At 41.8% G+C, this 21743-nt stretch overlaps 1 protein-coding gene across 1 annotated transcript; it reads right to left on the reverse strand.

Moving 5' to 3' along the window:
- Positions 1 to 469: 469 nt before the first annotated feature.
- MCEE (methylmalonyl-CoA epimerase) lies at positions 470 to 19967 on the reverse strand (the record flags this gene model as incomplete). The annotated part of the gene is made up of 3 exons (XM_079700596.1): positions 470 to 864; positions 11237 to 11574; positions 19928 to 19967. 3 exons carry the CDS (start codon positions 19965 to 19967, stop codon positions 712 to 714), a joined length of 531 nt encoding a protein of 176 aa, XP_079556722.1. The 3' UTR covers positions 470 to 711.
- Positions 19968 to 21743: the final 1776 nt, after the last annotated feature.

Consider the following 21743-nt stretch of genomic DNA (forward strand, 5'->3'; position numbering starts at 1 on the left):
TCTATTCATTTTGTATATTCCTCTAGGACCTGTTGTGGTGTCCTAGTACTTGACAGATATCTACAAATTCACTGCCCTTTCCATGTTTACTGATTTAAAAAAAAATTCATCTATCTATGCATCCACTAGATCAGGCACCAAATTTTCCACAGAACTTCTTGCTCATACATCTAGCACTAGCACCCAAAATACTGGCCCATAAGGAACTTGAGCTGTTCCAGAAGAGCAAAAATTCTGAGGTAAAAACTCCTTAACCTTAAACAGTTTGCTCTACAAACCTCTCTATAACATCCTTAGGAATCACTTTGTCCCAGATATGTAGCCATGCACAGCTGTCAGGTGTCCTCTGTGCATCCATTCTTAAACACACACACACACACACACACACACACACACACACACACACACACACACAGTACTCAATTATCCCATTTTAGAACAGGAATAATTTATTTCTATGAATATGATTTTAATAATATTCCATAAGTACTTAGTAATCAAAGGTTTCTCCAAATCAGGAAAAAAATCAAAGTAATTAGCAAATATTTTATGTGTGTATATGTATATATACACACACATATAATTTTAAAAAATCTCTTTCTGTGATTAGATTTAACTTTTAAGTGATGGAAGCAGTGAAGAACTCAATGTCAAAGCACATTTTGATAAGGCTTTTTCAGGGCAATTAATTTAGTTTCTTGAGAATATAAGTCACACTTGCTCCAATTCCACAAGGACTCCACCACAGTCTTTAGGATGGAGAAAAATCACTGGTTTTCCATGTGCTCCTATTTTGGCCTCTTCACTTAGAATACGAATCTTCTTTTCTTTCAAATCCATCACAGCCGCATTTATATTATCCACCTTGAGAAAAGGAAATAAATAAGAACACATTTGAGAACATAAAAATACCAAATTATAATATCGTAAGGCTTAGAAGAAACTGCGAGCTCTCTGCCTTTGGGCAGAACCATTCTTAAACCATCACAAAAATAAGCTTAATACTTTTAGAGAAGGAAAAGGAGTTGCTAAATTTTCCTAGGTAAGCAAGCACAATGCTTAAGAATTTTCACCATTAGTAAACGTTTCTCCTTACAACCTAGATAATGTATGCTACACTTCATAGCATGTTCGTCTAGCAGTACTATTGACGATACTGCATAAATTGTTTTTCCTAAGAGCCTTGGGTTCTTCATTTATAAGAGGGACATGAGGCCTGCCATATAAATGGCCAAGAGATTAAAATAACAGATAAGAAGCTTTGAGCACAGTTTATAGAAGGTACTCAGCAAATATGAGTGCTTCCCTGATCTCCAAACCTCTCACCTGACAAACTGTCTGGTTATTACTTTTGAGATTAGAACTTCATATACATGAAAATCACTATTAAACTGTCACCAAAATGTTTTTCTCCATTCTAAAAAAATCCAAACATTTATAATTTTGCAAGTCTCTTCTAAAACATTTCTATTTTCTTCATACTTATTAGCAGTCTAGGAAAGGGGCAAATCTGTTTCTAAATACCTGATGGAAGAGTAATTCTCCTCTGTCTTGGAAAATCATCCTCTTACACTTGGAACCCAGTAAGTGGATAGAAAGGGATAGTAAGAATCCCTGCATTCCTAGGCAGTCATACATCACCCTGGAGTTTAATGATCTAATAGCATTACAAACAATAATAAAAAAAATCCAGAGAGAATTACACCCATGTACCCAAATATAGATTTAACAAATGTTCATATTTATACAATCTTACTTTCAAAGAGCCCAGGATTATATACTGGATTCTAAAACTGGTCAAACCACTGATAAGGATACTAAATATTACTATAAATAAACTATAATTTCTTCAGAGTACATTCTACTCGTACATTCCTGACAATGTTTCTTTTTAAACCTGATAGCTACTTCAAAGTCATGCCCAGACTATGATGGTCATTTCATGCTATTTTGAAATAGCTGGTCTAGTCTCATCTTTCTCAGAACAGTAGGATTCCTGATAGCTTCCCTTTTTGTATCTGCATATAAAGAATTTCATTCTACTGAATTTGACTTCTTTTTCCATTTTCCCAAAGTTAGTCTAAATTCAGTCTTTCCATTTAAAGATAATTTTAAAATTATACAGTACATGAAAATTTAAACATACAGGTAGAGCTAAGAACCCCTTGACTACCATTAATAATACTTCCTGCTCCAGAGGTAACTACTATCCTCAGTTTGATGTATGCTCTTCCAAATCTTAAAATATATTTATAATCCTTACATATGTATGAAGTAGTAAAGAATCTGGTTTTGTCTACGAGGGATCTGGCCTTGACTTCTGGGAGATAATTTTTGTAACCTTGATAGGAGTGTCTTTGCCCTTGACTTGTGGGAGATAACATATAACCTGATAGGAGTGTCTCTGGTTGGGTAGAAGCTGACCAATCTGGATCTTCAAGTAGAGCTGCCATCATAGTCTTAGGGTAGGGGCTGGCCATGCCAGAAACCATGTGATTTAAGGTGGGAGCTGTGGGTCACATGATATCAGCAGATCTGGAGACTGTGTTGAACCATGTGGGCAATCAATCAATCAACCATGCCTAAGTAGTAAAGCCCCAAGAAAAACTCAACATTTCAGTTTGTGTGAGCTTCCCTGGTTGGCAATACTCAATGCATACTGTCGCACATCAATGCCAGAATGGTCACGTGTCCTGAGGAAAATGGGAGCTTTGCATTTAGAGCCCTCCCAGATGCTGCCCTCTGTGTTTCTTCCTTTGGCTGTTTTGGTCTGTATCATTTCTCTGTAATAAACCATAAGAATGAGCGTAATAGCTTTCGGGGACCTCTGTGAGCATTTCTAGGGCGTTATTGAGCATGAGGGTGGTTTTGGAAAACCCTAAATTTGCAGATGATGTCGAGTAAGGGCGGTCTTCTGGAGGACCGTGTGTCCTCTAAACTTGATAGCTGGCTCTGAACTTTGCAGTCTGACTAACTAACATGTATATCAATTAAAGTGTATACACACACACACACACACACATACATACATTGTGTGTGTGTGCATGTGTGTACAGGGGTACATGATGCTTTCTGTATGCATTATTTGTATTTGATTTTTTATGTAATATATCTTAGCAATTTTTTCATGTCAGTACATATAGGTCAACAACTTTTAACCTACTACATAGTGTCCTAACTAATTACTTTATAGAAATACGAAAGGTGACCTAATCATTCCCCTACTAATAAACATTTAGGTTATAAGAAGGGAAATCTGGACTCTTCTTAATGGTTAGACAATAACTTGTCCTTCTCTAGTGTTGCCTATTGAACAAAAGAGTTTGGTGACAGTTCATGGACAAGATTCCACTGGCGTTTGAAGGTATATGCACATAGCAGGGACTGGGGAAGATAGATAAAAATATGTTAAAGCAATATTAAAAGATATGGAAGACAGATTCAGATATTCTAGAAAAACTGAGCTAAAGAAAGAGACCAGATGGAGTGACAACAGCAATATTTGAATAGATACTGATAATTTTCCATAATTGAAGAAAGACTTGAGTCCTCAAATTAAAAGTGCACCTGAGAATAAAGCAGGATAAATAAAGATAAACCAATACCTATACCTATAATAGAGAAACTGAATAACATCAGTGATACAGAGAATATCTTAAGAGCTCTCAGGGAAAAACAACAACTCCCTACAATTGAACTGAACAAATTCTTACTAGTAGGAACGGAGACCAGAAGATACAGGAGTAATGTCAAAGTACTGAGGTAAAATTATGTCAATCTAGAATTTTAAACTAGCTAAGTTATCATTCAAGACCCCTGCTTACACACACACACACACACACACACACACACACAAAACTAAATAACAAAAAGGCTCAAAGGACATATACCAACCAGCAGCAATGTGTGCCCATTATTGGGATTTTAATTCAAACACACTATAAAAAGTTATAGAAGAACAAATCTGAATACCTACTAGGTATTTCATGATATTAGAGGATTATCATTAATTTTGTTTTAGGTGCCATTATGATTTTGTATAAATACATAAAAAATGCAATAAACACATACACACAACTAAAATATTTATGGATGAAATTACATGAGGTCTAGAAATGTCTTCACATTAACATAAGAAAAGGGAAGTGTGATAATGTGATGGAAGGAGTACATATGGAATAAGATTATCCATGAATTGATAACTGTTGAAATTGGGTTTAGGTACATGAGAGTTCATTATATGACTGTCATTTTTTGTGTTTGAAGTTTTCTGTAAGTTAAAAGAATTAAGGCTAACTACTAAACAAATCGAACTAGAATTTGTAATCTCTAAAATAGCAGAGGAAGAAAGAATTTAAAAAAAAAGTTTCTCAATTCAATAGAAGGCAAAAAGGAGAAAAGAAATAAAAACCAAAAAAAGTTAAAAAGTTCAAGTACATTAGTAGTTATTATAAATGGAGAAAGGTTAAATTTATGAATTATAAAATGAGATTATACAAATATAAAAATTTTTTAATATATTTGTTGATTGAGAGAGATATACTTAAACAACAAAAAAAATTTAGCTATATGCTCCTTTTTAGAATATAAATATCTTCTAGGAATAGACATAAAGAAAACCACAGGGCTTCCCTGGTGGCGCAGTGGTTGAGAGTCCGCCTGCGGATGCAGGGGATACGGGTTCGTGCCCCGGTCCGGGAGGATCCCGCATGCCGCGGGGCGGCTGGGCCCGTGAGCCATGGCCGCTGAGCCTGCGCGTCCAGAGCCTGTGCTCCGCAACGGGAGGGGCCACAGCATTGAGAGGCCCGCGTACCGCCAAAAAAAAACAAAACAAAACAAAAAAAACCATAGTCAATAATAACCCATCTAAAAAAAATCTGCTTTTATAGTCCTTTGTACAATTACAATTGTGTAACATATAGCTCTGTAAGACCTTAAATGTCATTGGTGAATATCTGGGCTATTCATTTCAACTTCTTATCAGTTTTGGGGGGTATGGTAGGGTGGGGACAGGCAGCAGGGGGTATTGTATCTGTGTCTGGGAATTTATTTTGATTTTCTCCTGTAATTTGGAAATTAAGAGTGACAGTACTCCAAATAAAAAAATGTTTGGATTGTCACAGTCAGAATTCAGAACCTTCAGGTAAATCTTATACTCTCTTTGGTCCTCAGCTGCCTCATCTGAAAATGGTAATGCAATCTTGTTTGTTGAAAGACAAGAAGTTGGACTAAATAATATCTTTTTAAAAATCTTAAGGTATGTAATTCACAGTGACCAAAATTTATGAACAAGTAATAATGTGCTACTTTTAATGGTGCATATTTTGATTAATCTTAAAAATATAGGCTTTTTATTTTATATAAAATTATAATAGTGCTTATTGATACCAATAATGAATGAATTTAATCTTCAAACTGATATAAATCCATGGAAGTTAAAATTAAAAGTCTGAATGAAATATTTCTGTTTCAACTGTCTTTTCCCAAAAAACAAAAAACTAAGTGAATTATGCAAACCTAACACTGTTCTCACTTTGTATTGTGTTCAGAAGGTTCCTGTGTAGTCTTGGGAATTATTTCAGAAGGGCACACACCCTCTGCTCCCAACATGCTTCCATACTTGCTATGTGGTCTGGTGTTGGCTATATAGAAAGTTTCCCAAATGCTGCTCTGAAATTTTCACCAGTTGATAATAAAACTTTGAAAAAACTAAATATCTTAATTGACAGAACTCTTTTATTCCAAGAGGATTTCTCCTTTTTCTTCTCCTCTGTTTTTTCTTGGTAATAAAATGCCCTTTCTTTTCCAAAATGATGTCAGCAAGAGACAGAATTTTTAAAATTTTTCCTTATTAAATAACAGAGAAAGTTAAAAAACCTAATCAAACTGCCCACTTCTTTTGTTCTCTGGAAATGTTATCATTCTACAAAAGCCCCACGTCTGGGAACCCATGATACACAGATCACTTGTAGAGCTTAGCAATTCCCTAGGGTTTACTGTAAAGCCAAAATGAGAATGGAGTTTTTCAAAAAGTAGAATTTTCTCTCTTCTTCATTGAAGAACAGACATTTCCCAGCATGCAGGAAATAAGTTACCTTGCTAGTCTCTCACCTTAAAGTTTTTTTCTTTCATAATCTAACTTCCTTTGTGTATTTGTACCACCATCTCCGACACTGGGGAGCTATACCCACTCACCTGATACGCCTCCCCTGTAACCAGTCCTTACCCTGCTGCTGCCCCTGCCGCAGCAACGCTCGCTTCACCCCATGTGTCCTCCCCCTACCCCATCTGGTTGCTTCCTCACCCCACCTAAGCTCCCATTCCCTGGGCCTGGCCCCCTGCATCAGGGCCTCCCACCCCACTCCCCGTACTCAAGTCCTCGCCACCTTGCTTGGGTCCCCCCCTCCTGCACAGAGTGGCCCCAACGTGTGTACACCTTCCTCACCCTGCTCAGGCCCTGACTGCCCAGAGCGGCCACCCCATGCAAGGACATCCGCAAGCCCGCTTGGCTTCACCTCCCCATGAGTCATTGTCTCCCCCGGCATTGACACACTCCACACACAGCTCATGCCCCGCCTCCCCACGCCAGGTGCCCCCTGCACGTGCGTGCACACGCGCACACATTCTGCTCAGGCTCTCACACCCTCTGCTCCCAACATGCTTGGGACCCCACTCCCTGCATCGGGCTGGCCCCCGGCACTGCTGCCCTGCTCACTCTGACGCCCCAAGCCTGGCGGCATCCTCTGCTCAGACCCGGACACCCTGCGCTGGAGGCTCCCTACGCGTGGGTACCCTACTCGGCCTCCAGCTTTCCTACAGCAGGCAGCTCTGCTCGCGGGGGCGCCTCATGCCACGTGGCCCCGCACCCCGCTCTGGGCTCCCCCGCTCTCCCCAGCTCTCCCCAGCAGCGTGCACTAGTGTTTGGCTCTGCTCTACCTAAAGTCTCCAGGATAGCACGAAGGGAAGGGAAGAAGGGGAAGGGGCCACGACTGTCTTTTTATTTTTTATTTTTTTGCGGTACGCGGGCCTCTCACTGTTGTGGCCTTTCCCGTTGCGGAGCACAGGCTCCGGACGCGCAGGCTCAGCGGCCATGGCTCACGGGGCCAGCCGCTCTGCGGCATGTGGGATCCTCCTGGACCGGGGCACGAACCCGTGTGCCCTGTATCGGCAGGCGGACTCTCAACCACTGCGCCACTAGGGAAGCCCTGTTTTTAATAGTATTTATTTTCCCTTTTGTTTTGGCAACTAGAAGGAAATATTTGACAGAACGAGTGGGTACACTAATCTTACCTTGAGTTTTCTCTTGATTCATTTTCCTCTTTGTTCTAACTTGCACTGTTACTTAGGTTTATCCTTTGGTATCTCATAGGCTGTATTTTGGCCAGTCACCTCTAATCCTCTGTGGGAAGTGCAGGGCACACATAAAAACGTGCAGCAGCGGGCAATGCTGAGAGGACCGGGACTTTTTTGTTTAGCTACACATCCCGGCACCTAATGCAGTGAAAGTCACAGTGACTCTGAAAATGCTTAACGACCAGGAACATAAAAGACAAAGACACCAACCAAACAGAACAGAAGGGACCTTATCCGGGGGCAGAGTCCTGGAGGACCCCCGCTGTACTGCGTAGTAAGCCTTCAGTTGCTGAATTGTGCGTGTGTGGTGGGGGGAGATGTCTGAGGGGTCTCAGAGAAGGGTCCTTCTGGAAGGAGGATGTTACTCAGAAGGTTTAGAGCAGCAGCTATTTACCGACCAGCATGGAAGCACTTGAATATTTTTAAACAGTACTAATTTGTTGAATAAGTGAATATTTTCAGTGGCCTTTAAGGTTTTCACTGTGACATACCTTGCTAAGTTATTTAGCGAAAGCAGGGGTAGTTCTATTTGATACCAGAAACTTCTCCTCAGGGAGAGGCCTGCGGAAGGTCAGAAGCACACATGCACGTCAGCACAGCTGTGCCAGACAATTGAGGCTGCTCGGTCCGCACGTCAGCAAGAAAAAGACGGAACAAGATGACCTCCAAACTTCCTCTAGGGAAAGCCAGACACACGTGTATTTATCACCTTCCACCTTTCAAGTACCCCTCTCTCGAGTCTCCTTCTATTCACAAAGGCTAGACAGGTTGCCTCCTCTTGCAGAGGGAATGCTCCTGGTTCCCATTTCTGGCTATTTGAAAATAAAATCGTTCTAGAGCTTCTAGAAGTTTCACACACATTCCTTCTGTTTAGAACACATCACTACATGGATGGCTGTAGCACTTGTAAGACGCGGCCATAGCTTCTCGGCTTCTCCTCTCCCCCTGCATCTGGGCAGCCTTGAGGACTTGTTTATGACCAACAGACAGCGGAAGTGCTGCTGTGGGACTTCCAAGGCCAGGACGGAAATGCAACACAGTCCCACCTGGCCTTCTTGGACATTCACTCTGGCCGGTAAGGAGTCAGCAAGTCCACTGCCTGGTAAGAAGTCCGACTGTCCTGAGAAGTGCCCTCAGCTTGTGGAGCTGCAGGGATCACACACATGTGCTCTGCTGGGAGGCCCAGCTGCACACCCGGCGTCCAGCCAGCAGCAGCCGCCAGCACGCGCGTGGGACACCCGGCCCGGCGGAGCCTCACTTCCATGTTTGACCGCAGCCGCAGGACAGACCCCAAGCAAGAACTGCCCAGCAGAACCCTCCCCCAAACTCCCAACCCACAAAATCCCCAGCAACATACAATAGTTGTCATCACACCCCAAAGTGTAGGGATAATGTATTATGTGGCCACAGAAACTGGAACGACCAAAGAAATATTTTCTGACGAGTTCTATCACCTTTGTACTTCCAGTGGGAGACAATTTCAGACCTAAGTTGTATTAGCAGGAGAGACTAGGTTACACTACGGTAAAATAATTAACTCTGAAATCTCTGCAGGTTCATTCAACAAAAATGTTTTTCCTGTTCAAGGATCGGTGAGGAATTCTGCTCTCTCTGGTGAGTTAGGGAACCAAGCCCCTGCGTGTGGTGACAACTTCATTTCACAGGTTTCCACAGCAGGTGACAACTATTCTCAAATGACTCCACCTTAAAGCATACCTTCATTCAGAAAAAAGTGTCATGCTATCCCTGCAATACCACTTTTAAAAATTTTAACTAGCATAAACTGGTGGCCTCCAGTACCCACTTTCCATTTCCTCCTTTGAATTATACCAGGCCCCAGGTTTTAGCAGGGCATGTAAGTGCCTGACTACAGACTACACGTGAGGTCGAGTGTGCCATGTGACCAAACCAACGACAGGAACAGGAGTGATATGTTTGGTTTCTAGATCACCCCCTGAAGATACCTGCCCTGTATTCTCTCTCTGCCTTTGGTGAGGCCTGGAGCTACCCTGTAAGTCATATGTTACTGACAGCAGAGCTGTGCCATCAGCCTGGGACAGCTCATGTTAGACTGAGAATAGAAAAATAAAATCTACCCAGTCAAGACATTTTATTTTTTACAGAGAGACTAATAATAGGGTGTGTGGCATACTAATGCAGCAGCTAACTAACCACTCTTCACAACTTCTCCTATCATCTACCTTCATTTCATACTGACAAACATTTTCATTTCCCCCCCTTAATCTGGACTTTTGAATTCACTTTTACATTACTCAACTTCCACTATTTTTTACTTAACTGAACTTCTAACTCACAGTGGCTTCCTTTGAAGGCCTGGGTTCTCTGATGTAGAACACAGACAGTATAGTGTGGGAGAGAGATGAGTGCGTTCAAGGGCTGATGATCCTGCTTCTCATCCTGCGGAGTCTTAGACAAGCCCTCAAGTCCACTGAAATAAAGACTTGCAGCCAAAATTAACCTCCTAAAAAAGGGATAAAGGTTAAATATTGGGCCTTGTTTAGCTCCTTTGTCTACCATCTTATGGCTTCCCCACCTGAAATTTTAAACTCAGCTAATCCAATGAAGGCAATCTGGCGCCATGGCTAACACTGCAGATCCTGGAATCAAAACAAACCTGGGTTTGAACCCCACCTTTGCCATGTCCTACATATGTGACTGCAGACAAGTTAACTATTCTAACTACTCGCCTGTCAAATGGGGTTAATATAGCCCTCAAGGGTAGCTACGAGAAATAAATAAGCCACGTCTAGTATTTCGTAGCCTGCCAGAGGACACAATGCTGGTAGTTATGATAACCCGATGCCTTTCTATGTGCTTTCCTTCTGCCTAGAATACCTTCCTCCCTTTGTCCACCTGGGGATTCCTTCACATTCACTGTAACTCATGCCCTGCAATACCTTACCACCTCCTTGGCCTGCCAGGAGCAATCAATCTTTCCTTCATTGCACAACTAAGAAGACACATTAATTCTGCTTATCCCAGTGCACTATAAGCAGCTGTCCCTCCTGACCGCAGGCACGGCCATGCCTTTCTTACTCACTGCTGAATCCAAGCCCTCAGTGGAGTACACTCGGTAGGTTCTCAAATATATTTGCAATGTAAACTGAATAAATCCTTGGGTTCATGCTGGAACCAAACCCCCCCTCTCTCCTGGATTGGGAATGAGGCCTAACTATGAATTATGTCATTCCTTCTATCAAGAGACTTGTCCTACCAAAATAATTTAAATTGAAGCATAATTGGTAATGCTGATATTCCAAAAGCAGTTATCTGAACATGAACATCTGCAGATAAAGGCTCTCTAATGAGAATGTTCTTGTCTAACACTTCATGTTGTTTTTCAGGAATTGTTAGCAGATGCAACTGAGAAGATCTGAGAAATCACAGTCAGTAATTGAAAATGTATTGCCTTTGTAATAAGGAACAAGATATTAGAATTTTAAAGATAGAAAATAATTATAATACTTAGCATGTATATGGAAATTCTTACTTTATAAAGTCTTGTCACTTGTTTCTTCTAATTGCCTTGTGACAGCGAAAGCAGTGTGTTCCTATCGCATGGAAGGTCATATGTGGTCAATAAATACTACAGCAAAGATGCAAATCTGTTTTGGCCAACTTCAGTGGCCTTTGTATAGTTGAACCCAGACTTCAATAAAACATATTTTCATTATTATTTGCAGTTTTCTAGAGGGAAAGAGAATATATCTATAGATCCATCCTTGAAGAGAACCAATTTTACCATTTCCCTGGAAGAACTTAATGGAAGTTTCTGATGACAGCGGCAATATGTAGCCTTCAAAAGTAAAAGACATTTTAAAAGAGAAATTTACAATACCAAGGATTAAAACAATTAAAATACCTCAATGCAGATGTGATGCATTCCTCCAGCCTTGTTTTTCTGCAGAAAACCTGCAATTGGACTGTCATTTCCCAGTGGATGAAGCAGCTCCATCTTGGTATTTCCCAGGTTGACAAAAACAACGGATACTCCATGCTCAGGAAGAGGGACCGTCTCACCTACCTGGGCCCCGAGAACGTTCTTATAAAATGCCTTGGCCTTTTCCAAGTCTGGCACTGCTACTGCGACATGACTGAGTCGACCGAGGTTCCATACAGGACCAGACACTTGATGCGAGGACAGGGACATGGAAAAAGTTCTTACTGTTGGAACTGGAGTTTGAAGTCTGGGAAAAAGCCCTGAAAAATGGAGCAGGCATTGAGATCCTTCTTCTGAGAATTGATGCCCTTCTAAAATTAATTTTTGAAAAAACAAAATATACTCATATATGTAAAAATTATTTACATGCCTTTTCTTTTTAATTAGTGAAATTAAATCAGAGTACATAAATGAAAAAACTTATGTCAGAATTACTCACTCTGCTCTGAAATAACTGTCTGGAATTTAAAAAGCTAATTCTGCGCTTTCTAAATTCAGGACAAAGGATGACATTTTTCATAATAATTTATATTTACCAATAACACTTAAAGGATAGCTGCATATCATTACGGATTATTTGCTATTCTCTGCATTTTTTTTTTTTTGCAGTATGCGGGCCTCTCACTGTTGTGGCCTCTCCCATTGCGGAGCACAGGCTCCGGACGCGAAGGCTCAGCGGCCATGGCTCACGGGCCCAGCCGCTCCGCGGCATGTGGGATCTTCCCGGACGAGGGCATGAACCCGTGTCCCCTGCATCGGCAGGCGGATTCTCAACCACTGCGCCACCAGGGAAGCCCCTCTCTGCATTTTTTAAAGGGTAAGTTTGAATGTCATAGTGAAACGACATACACTTAATGATGAGAGCAAGCAATTTTCTTCTCTACCTACAACCAATTTTTTGTCTTACGTTCTGCAGTAAGTTCATCGAAGTTAGAACTATAAATACCTTTTAATGTGTACTTTATTTGGATGATTACCAACGAAGGAAAATATCTCATTATTGGGGGAAAAACAAGCAAAGATCAAGAGGGTACTTAAACTTACGAGAGTTTCCTCTGAGCGATATTTTTAAATGTTCTTATAATTCTGAAGGAGTAGAAGCAGAACTGCTTCTAATGGGAAGAAACCTTTCATCTGGAAACTGAAGCAGCCTGCAATGTGTCCTCCCCATGTACTACTAGTTCTTCAGTCCCCAAAATACTGGACTTTAAGAGCCAGATTCTCCCCAGAATGAAAACTATACACATGCACGAGGTCTAATATAATCCTGCAAAACTACATCACTTAATAAAAAAGTATGAAACGGCAAATTGAAGAATACATATTTTAAACAAAGGGCTATTAGCTCTTAATGAAATAACACTTTAAATAGTACCTAGTATTACAGAGCTTCAGCTAACATAAAATTAATTCCCCTTTACTAAAATTTTTGATAACAGGGAAATTAAAGTGGCACTATTTGATCTGATTTAAGACCATATACCTTGTCGGGAAGGCAGTCTCCTCAGCCGCAGGGGGCCTGGAATGCTTCCTCACCAAGAGATAAAGAGCCCACAGCCTGAGTGGCTCTTATCACCTTGTGGGGACTCTCCCTCTTTCAGAATCAATAAATGCTCCTTTGTCTCTGCTTAAAGCATGACTGTCACAAGGCCAGCTCCATTGTCACACCTGTCCTCCACAGGGAGGGGACAGGGTTCCTTGGACTGTGGCAAAGGGGAGCGTGTACAGGCAAATTGTCCTGCTCTGGCCACTGGGAGAGGCCCGCTGGCTGGGGGGGACTGACACCCAATACTGAGGTCATCCAGCTCTGTCTCTTCTCTACGCACTGTCCCACCCGGTCTTGTGTTCTCCTTGGTGACTCCGGTTCTTTGGACTCATTGTGTCATCATGAAATTGTGTACTCCAAACCAGTACACACATACATAAATGTACCATTGAAATCAAATTTTATAAAAAGAATACCTAATCCTTACTAGATGTGATGTGCTCTAATATTTTCTGTTCTATTGTATTTTATTTTAGCTTCTTAAAAAATACTGGTACTACCCACTAAATATCTACCTTGCTGGTTTGCTGTGAAAATTAGATACTTGATGTAAAAAATGTAATGCTACAGTGCAAGACATTTGTAACAGGTGTACAGTAAATTCAGCCATCCTTATTGTTAATGACACACAGCAACTGTTTGCTGGTTGAGTGGCATGCAGGGTTCTGTGGAGACCAAGAAACCATCTGAAGGGCACAGTGCTACCAACCAACAAAACCATCAGTCAGACTGCTCTTCCCTTCCTTCCTTGCATCCCTACTATGTGTGCAATTTGCAATTCAAGTTCAATATAGAACATATCTGTATTAAAAAAAAAACTGGAGATACAGTCGACGAGCTGTAGAGTAATACATACGCTAGTGTTGTTTTGCTCTGTGAAGCTTTAAGAGTATGTCAAACAGTGAATCTGGGTATTTCTGAATTCTCCTTACCAGTGATAACTTTACAAGAGATGGGGCAGCAGGAGGTTCTCTGGCAGGCATTCTATCGCCAGCAATGGAACGTATGGCAATGTCAAGGAGTAAATTACAATACGTCCAAGTGAAGGTGAAGCTTTATATCCTATGCCAGTTTGCTTTAGGGACATTCCAAAAACTCTGGCACTGAAAAGGAAGCCCAAGCAACTCATGCTATTAGAAGCCTCACTACAGTCCTTCTCCATAACTTCCCTATCATTTGGAAATGAGAGGAGGGAACAGTTTACAAGAATGACTGATACTTTTTCCTTTTAACAGAACACAAAATCTTCTTTGTGTGTTAGGAAAATAGAAAGATAATAACATCTTTATATAATGTAAAAATCAAGATTTTATGGCCATGTTTTAGTTGATCTTATTTCTAGAAGTGTAAACTAGTTTGTGAAAGGAAACATCACTTTATTGGTTTTATTTGGTCCCTAAAGCATATATTCTAGGAATAGGACAAAAATAAATATGGTGATACTGGTGAGAATTCAATAATTCCACTTCTTTAAAATGAAGGGTAGGGGACTTCCCTGGTGGCGCAGTGGTTAAGAATCCGCCTGCCAATGCAGGGGACATGGGTTTGAGCCCTGGTCCAGGAAGACCCCACATGCCATGGAGCAACTAAGCCCGTACACCACAGCTACTGAGCCTGCGCTCTAGAGCCCGCGAGCCACAACTGCTGAAGCCCGCAGGCCTAGAGCCCGTGCTCCACAACAAGAGAAGCCACTGTGATGAGAAGCCCGCGCACCGCAACGAAGAGTAGCACCCCCCCCACCGCAACTAGAGAAAGCCTGTGTGCACCAACGAAGACCCAACACAGCCAAAAATAAATAAATAAATTATAATAAGAAGGGTAAAGGATTTAAAAATGGCCAAAAAGCACATTAAGATATTCAACATCATTCGCCATTAGTGAAAAACAAATTAAAACAACAATTAGATATTACTTTACACACACACAAAAAAAGTGTTAATGAGGAGTCTATGAGTGAAATGTGAAATCCTACAGACGAAGCAAATTGGGGTAAGAAACAGAATAAAGGGGTTACAGTGATATAGATTCTTATACTTTAAAAATTGTGTTGCTGAAGAATTTGTTGTGAACTGAACTTTAAAAATATTAGTTTCTCCTTTGACTTTTGCCAACTTTTAAAAGATATTTTTATTTCGGATTGCACCCCAACTATAGGAATCCACAGCTTTTAGTTTTAGGCTTCTCTCAGAAAGTACAATAGAACTACATTACTTTGAATTCCATAATGTGTAATTCGTGACTATTCCAAAAAGGATTACTTCCCATGAATAAACTACAATGTATACATATGTGTGAATAAAGGTATGAGACACATAAAAATAGGAGTGTTAAAAAAAACAAACAACAGGATTGTAAAGATGAACAACTGACTTTCACTCACGTCAGGAATCTGATGTACAAGAAATGGATATGTTACCAAATCTGGTATGTAGATTAACTCTAATTTCAAATTTTTCAATATTGTTTCTTGCTAAATACTTTTAGTGCTTTGACTTAAAAATAACATTGCATTCCTTTCCATTCAGATTGTTTTTATTTCAGACCAGGCTTTCTCAACATCGACTCCAAGTAAGAAAGGTTTAGCTGCAAGGGTCTATACTCAAACACATTAAGGGTACTTACTATTTAAAGAAACTATATGTTAAATTTGTAGATAAAGTGTCATAGAATGTGAATAATCATTTGAAATAAGGTTTTCTTAACAGAAATATTGAGATATTATATTGAGATATAATTTATATACTATAAAGTTTACCCATTTGAAGTGTCCAATTCTGTTTTTTGTATATTTGCAAAGTTGTACAGACTTCACATAATCTAATTTTAGAACATGTAATAAGTGTTTTTTAAAAATTAATTAATTAATTAATTTATCGCTGCGTGGGGTCTTCCTTGCTGCACGTGGGCTTCTCTAGTTGCAGCGGGCGGGGGGTGCGCGGGCTTCTCATTGCGGAGGCTTCTCTTGTTGCGGAGTATGGGCTCTAGGCGCACGGGCTTCAGTAGCTGTGGCTCACGGACTCTAGAGTGCAGGCTCAGTAGTTGTGGCGCACGGGCTTAGCTGCTCCGCGGCATGTGGGATCTTCCCAGACCAGGACTCAAACCCGCGTCCCCTATGTCTGCAGGAGGATTCTTAACCACTGCGCCGCCAGGGAGGCCCCTGTAATAAGTTTTTAAGTTTGAATTTTTGCACATCTGGTTTGAGGAGACAGACATACTTAGAAAGTCGTTCATTACAAGTGCCTTCAAGTTAGTTTGGTAAGAAACCTATTCATTTTCAGCATTCAACCAGAGGCACCATACACGTATTTTCACCCTGTTTAAAACTATGATTAGGAATAATTTTTTACTTATTGCAGTTAGTAAATAGACAACAGTTCTGTTACCCCACTTCCATGTGACTCCATCATAGATCTATCCTCACAGTCATGTAACTTGGCCACTCTTGTCTTTAACAGGTTCAGCTTCCATTTTCAAAACTAACTTTTTTCACAAAGCCAATCCTTTGCAAGCCAAATTGAAATGAATTGTGTGTGTTTAACCTGATTTTGTTTTCTGAGCTTCTCCTGTTTTTCTGCTAGTTTCATGCTCCTTAAAAGTGGGGTCATAACATAAAATTACCATTTGACCCAGCAACCCACCTCTGGATATATACCCAAAAGAACTGAGAGCAGGAATTTGAAGAGGTATTTATATACCCATTTCCTAAGTGTATATTCACAAAAGCCAAAAGGTGGAAATAACCCGTATCCATCAACAGATGAAAAGATAACTAAAATGTGGTCTACACATACAATGGAATATTAGCCAACCTTAAAAAGGAATGAAGTTCTGACATATAACAACATGGTTGAACCTTGAAAACATTAAGCTAAGGGAAACAAGCCAGTCACAAAAGGATACACACTGTATATAAATTGTATACACATTCCACCTATAACAGGCACCTAGGGTAGTCACACTCAGAGAGAGAAAGTAGAATAGTGGTTACCAGGGGCTAGGGTTTGGGATAATGGGAGAGTTATTGTTGAATGGGTACAGAGAGGTTCAACTTGGAATGATGAAAAAGTTCTGGAGATGATGACGGTTGCACAATATGAAGGTACTTAATGCCACTGACCTGTATACCTAAATATGGTTAAAACTGTAAATTTTAAGTTAGATATATTCAACCACAATGAAATAAAAAGTGGAGTCATCTAAGGTTCAAGCCTCTAAAATAGGATAGATCAAAGCCAGCCTTTGGAATACACTATTTTCATTTTGCTTTCCCTTTATGCAAAGATGTGCATATAAGTTACAAAAGAAACATGCATCTTTATTAGTATTCAGTTCTTGCAATAAATATATGACTTGGAAGTTATATTCCCTTCCCCTTAATTTCCCCACAACAACTACTGAATAAAAATATTTCTAAAAATACATATATAAAAATGCCTCTTCTCTAATATTCAAATTATTATTTATATGTTCACCTTCAGGTTTTGTGTGTAAGTATGATATAAGAGGTAGCACGCTTTATGGTTAAGAATGTGGGCTCTTGTGCTAGACTGCTCTGGTTCAAATCTTGACGCTACCATTGGTGTGTACCTTGGGCTAGTTACTTACCCTCTCTGTGCCTTTGTTTCTCATATAGGAAGATAATACCTACCTCATAATATTGTCATGAGACTAAAACGAATATTACATACAAAAGGTTTAGAAAAGTGCCCCGCACAAAGTACATTATAAATTCCAAGGATTATCATTACTGTCACTTTTAGAAAGGTTACATCAATAACTAGCTTATAAATGTAAGCATCTCTGACTTCTAATGCATTTTATGTTTTTAAAGGAAAAAGTTGACAGTGCACCTACTCTATACACAGTACTGTGCTTACGTTCAAACTCTTATTTAATAACTAAAGATTGTTTATATTTGGAGAATGTTTCGGCACACATAGTGCTCCTGTAGTCACTGTTTCATTTCATCAATCCACAACTTACTACTTTTTATGACAAGGAGATTACTCTTCTTTCACTCTTGAAAATCTACTCGTGTGGACTCTGATTTTAGAACATTGTTGACAGTATTTCAGTATTTAGTGACTACTGACATCCTCATGGAATAATGCTGCTGGAAGCTATTATAAGCATAGTATTCTTTTCACTTTTTGATACAGGAATACTGATTTACAATTTTTCCAAGTTGAAATCAGTTGCTTTAGCAACCCTCTAATTCGCCCACACTGCTCATGACTGTTGTTTCATCTTGGGAACTCTTTTTAATATCTTATAGAACCTATTACCCCCAATGCAGATATGGCCCAGTCTCTAGGCATTCTCCATACTGCTGGGATCTTTCATCGGTGTAGGACAGATCCCATGGCATAACATCTCGCTGATCTGACCTCTCCCAATAAAGACGCACAGGTTTATTTTGTCATTACTTTTACGCAACAACGCTACCACACAATCTTGCCTATGCAAACTGTGATCACAAATTCTGAAGCAGGAGTGTATCATGGGGTGGCCCAGCTCTGCCTATTAGTCTCAATGGCCATAAATTACAGAGAATAGTAATAGTTCAGTGAGTACTTCAGATTTTTCCCACTTAGAGAAAAAAAATAGACCTGATTAATTTCCTTGCAGGTCACACTGAGTGGCAAAGCTGGGCCTTAAGCCTAGGTCTGTCTGACAACAACGTTGATGTTGTGCAACCATGATATTTAATTTTCTCATCCCTCTGACATTCTTTACCATTCTTTGAAAGTTCTCAGTTTTTAATATCTTCACTGTATGTTCTATGAGCAATGTCTATTTTCTAAGAGACAGCTTTCTAAGAGATGAGATGACTGTTTTATGAGTTCTTTTGAAAAGGGCTATTGCAACGGTATGTGAGCTCAGATGCTGCCTTGTATATTACCAATGGGAGGAAAGAGGGGCCAGGAGGGCATGTTATTATCAAACCTTGAGTATCACCTATTAATTAGAGATTAATTTTTAATAAGTTGTGCTCAGCCTATTGTTATATTTTTTCCTGTATACGTATCACCTCTTTAAATGGATCCACAGCTGAGACAGCTACAACTATTACGGCACATTTTGCATGGTTCTCATCACTTAGCCCCGGTGATTTGCAATGATAGATGCATAAGACATTTTGTGCCTGGTAAGAAAGACTACAGAGATCAATAAAGAACTTGTTCGGTTTGAGACAGGACTTCGAAGGACGACTTGAACTGTCAGTTTGAATAGGTGGAACATACAGCACTTTCTAGGAGAGAAACCTAACATTATTGAAAGTTCATCCCCTCAAACACTTTCTTAAGGTGCTCAGCTGAAGGATTTGTCACGAACGTTCAGGAGTAACTCTGAGACGTCACCACTCGGCACTTCTTTCCTAACAGGGAACTTCAGATTAAGGGAAATAGTTGCCCCCCTGATGAAGGATGAAGAAAAGAAAAAGAGAAAGAGGAGAAAGTAGATGGACTGGGGTGACAGAAAACTTGAGGCTTCTTTTTTTTAATGGTGGTGTAGAGAACTCAAGGCACCTTCCAATCAGTCTACTGCTTTCTTCCCTGATTTTATACAAAATAAGGAATATCTTAGGCCATGTGGTTAAAAACGCTCCTTCCGTATTCTTTACACAACTGACCTTCCAGAGTTCTCAGCAGGATGCTGGCGGAGCCCAGAGTTCAGCCTGCGTTTTCACAGGACTTGTCCTTCCTCTGGTTTCTCCCCCGTCTCTCACGGGGCGCGGTAAACACAACCTCACTGTCCCTCTGCCATTTACTGCATTTGCTTCTGGTCCAGCCTTGCTGCCCCTTAGCCGGGTGCCCTCGCCTCCGGGGCCACTCAGAGAAGTGGTGACTGTGACACGCAAACACACAAGGAAAACCCCACGCTAACCCAGTCGTCCCTGGAAGGCTGGCTCTCTCTGTCTAAAGGTGCTGACAGCCGCCAAGGAACGCATCTCGAGGGCAGAGCGCAGCAGACCAAGGAGCGCTGGCCACGGCGCGGCCTCCTCTGGCCCTGACGTCCCGTCCCGCACACCCCCCTTTGGACAGCCCCAAGCCCGGAGTATTCACCTACGGCGCTCGCAGCAGCCGCCTTCAGCACACGGGCCATCTTGGTAAGCGTTAGCTAATTCCCGATGTACGCATGCGTCGGAAGGGCGAAGGCGCGGCGGGGGGCGGGACAAGAGCCCGAAGGGGCGGGACAGACAAGACTAGGGGGGCGGGGCGAGATCCTGGGGGCGGGGCAGACGAGGCTAGGGGAAGTGACAAGTGGTGCTGCGTTTCCGTGGGTGTTGGGAGCGGGTCCTCTCTTTTACTACACAACGTATTGAAGTCACGGAGTGCATCTAAAGCAGAAACTTAAAAGGAGGACGCGACACCTCCTGTGGGCTCCTCAGAAATACAAAACAAAAAGTTTGGAGAAAGTTCATCGAGCTGACCAATGGCGATTTTCGGTTTCCCGCCCCGCCCCCCCCGAGCCCCCCCCGAGCCCCCCCCACAAGGCCACCCCCGCACCCCTTGGTGAAAGTTCTCGGGCTGCCATTGGCTGTGGCTGGGGGTGGATCCGGAACCTGTTCGCCGCGGAACCTTCGGCTAGCGGCTGCAGTTGGGCGGGGGTGCGTCTTTGTGGCGTGGTTTCCGGGCGGCTTTCCTTTGCATGCGGCTCTGTGTTCTGAGCGGCAGTCAGCCATGGCCCCGCGGGTGTGGCGTCGGCGGACCCTGGAGCGGTGCCTGAGGGAGGTCGGTAAAGCCACCGACCGCCCGGAATGCTTCCTCACGTAAGTGCTCGGAGCCCGGGCTCTGGTGCAGCTCAGGACTCGCATGGGCGCGGGCTGCGGGCCCCCGGCAAGTGCCAGAGTAGGGGGAAGGCAAAGGGAAGGGGAGCTCCCTTTTCCTTAGATTTCAAGTAGTTTACGCTCTCCTAGCCTATCACACTTTTTTAGATGGTTAAGAGCTGTGTAGTGTGGATCTCCCAGTCGTGTGCTGTTGAAATCAAACTAACTGGGTTATTCCTGTTTCGAGGCCTCAGTTGCCGCCCCCCGCCCCCCCCACCCCCGCAAGACGCACCGGGTGGATTGCTCTTTTTTCCATGTGCTCCCAGAGCACCCAGTGCTTACTTACTCATCAGACTTAATTGAAAGTATTAACTTGTCGCTTATCTATCCACCCCACGACTTGAGCTTCTCGAGAGTTAAGGCTGTCTTTCGTCTCCCTTCCCAGCACGAGCTCGTGGTATTTTGTTCAAAGACTGTGAAAAGATCTAGGAAATTATGGCTCTCAGATTTATATTTGAAACCCGACCTTGAAGCTCACAGCAACTACAGCCATACACTCTCAGCATCTCAGATTTAGTATATCCAAAATGAACTGTTGGTTCTGTTTGCTCTCTGTCCTCTGCCCTCCCTGAGATCCTTTCCCCATGCTCACCACCTGCCTTCCCTATCACAGTGAGCAGCATCTCTGGCTTTCCAGTCCTTCAGACACGAAACTAAGCTACTTCCTTGATGTCTTCCTTTTTTCTCAATTCTACATCCAGTTATTAGCAAATCCTGTCAGTTAGTTCTCTGAACTATGCTATCCTGAATTTGATTATTTCTCACCGTATTCACAGCTGTAATCCCAGCGCAGTTCTGCATCCTTTGCCCGGATGCCTGCATCAGCCTCCTGATCACCCTAATTTCATTCCTTTTCCTCAACAGGCCTTCTTTCCAAAGCATAAATTTAAATCATTTTGCTTCTCTGCTTAAAAACCTTCACTTCTAAAATGACAAACTCTTATGTCTGAGACCTTCACGATCTGTCTCCCACCCACCTCTCTAACCTTCCCTTCTGTCTCCTTCACCGCACTCCAGCCAAGCTGGGCTTTCTGCTCCTCAAACTCAACCAG

This window comes from Hyperoodon ampullatus (genome assembly GCF_949752795.1).
Source record: "Hyperoodon ampullatus genome assembly, chromosome: 3".
NCBI lineage: Eukaryota > Metazoa > Chordata > Mammalia > Artiodactyla > Ziphiidae > Hyperoodon > Hyperoodon ampullatus.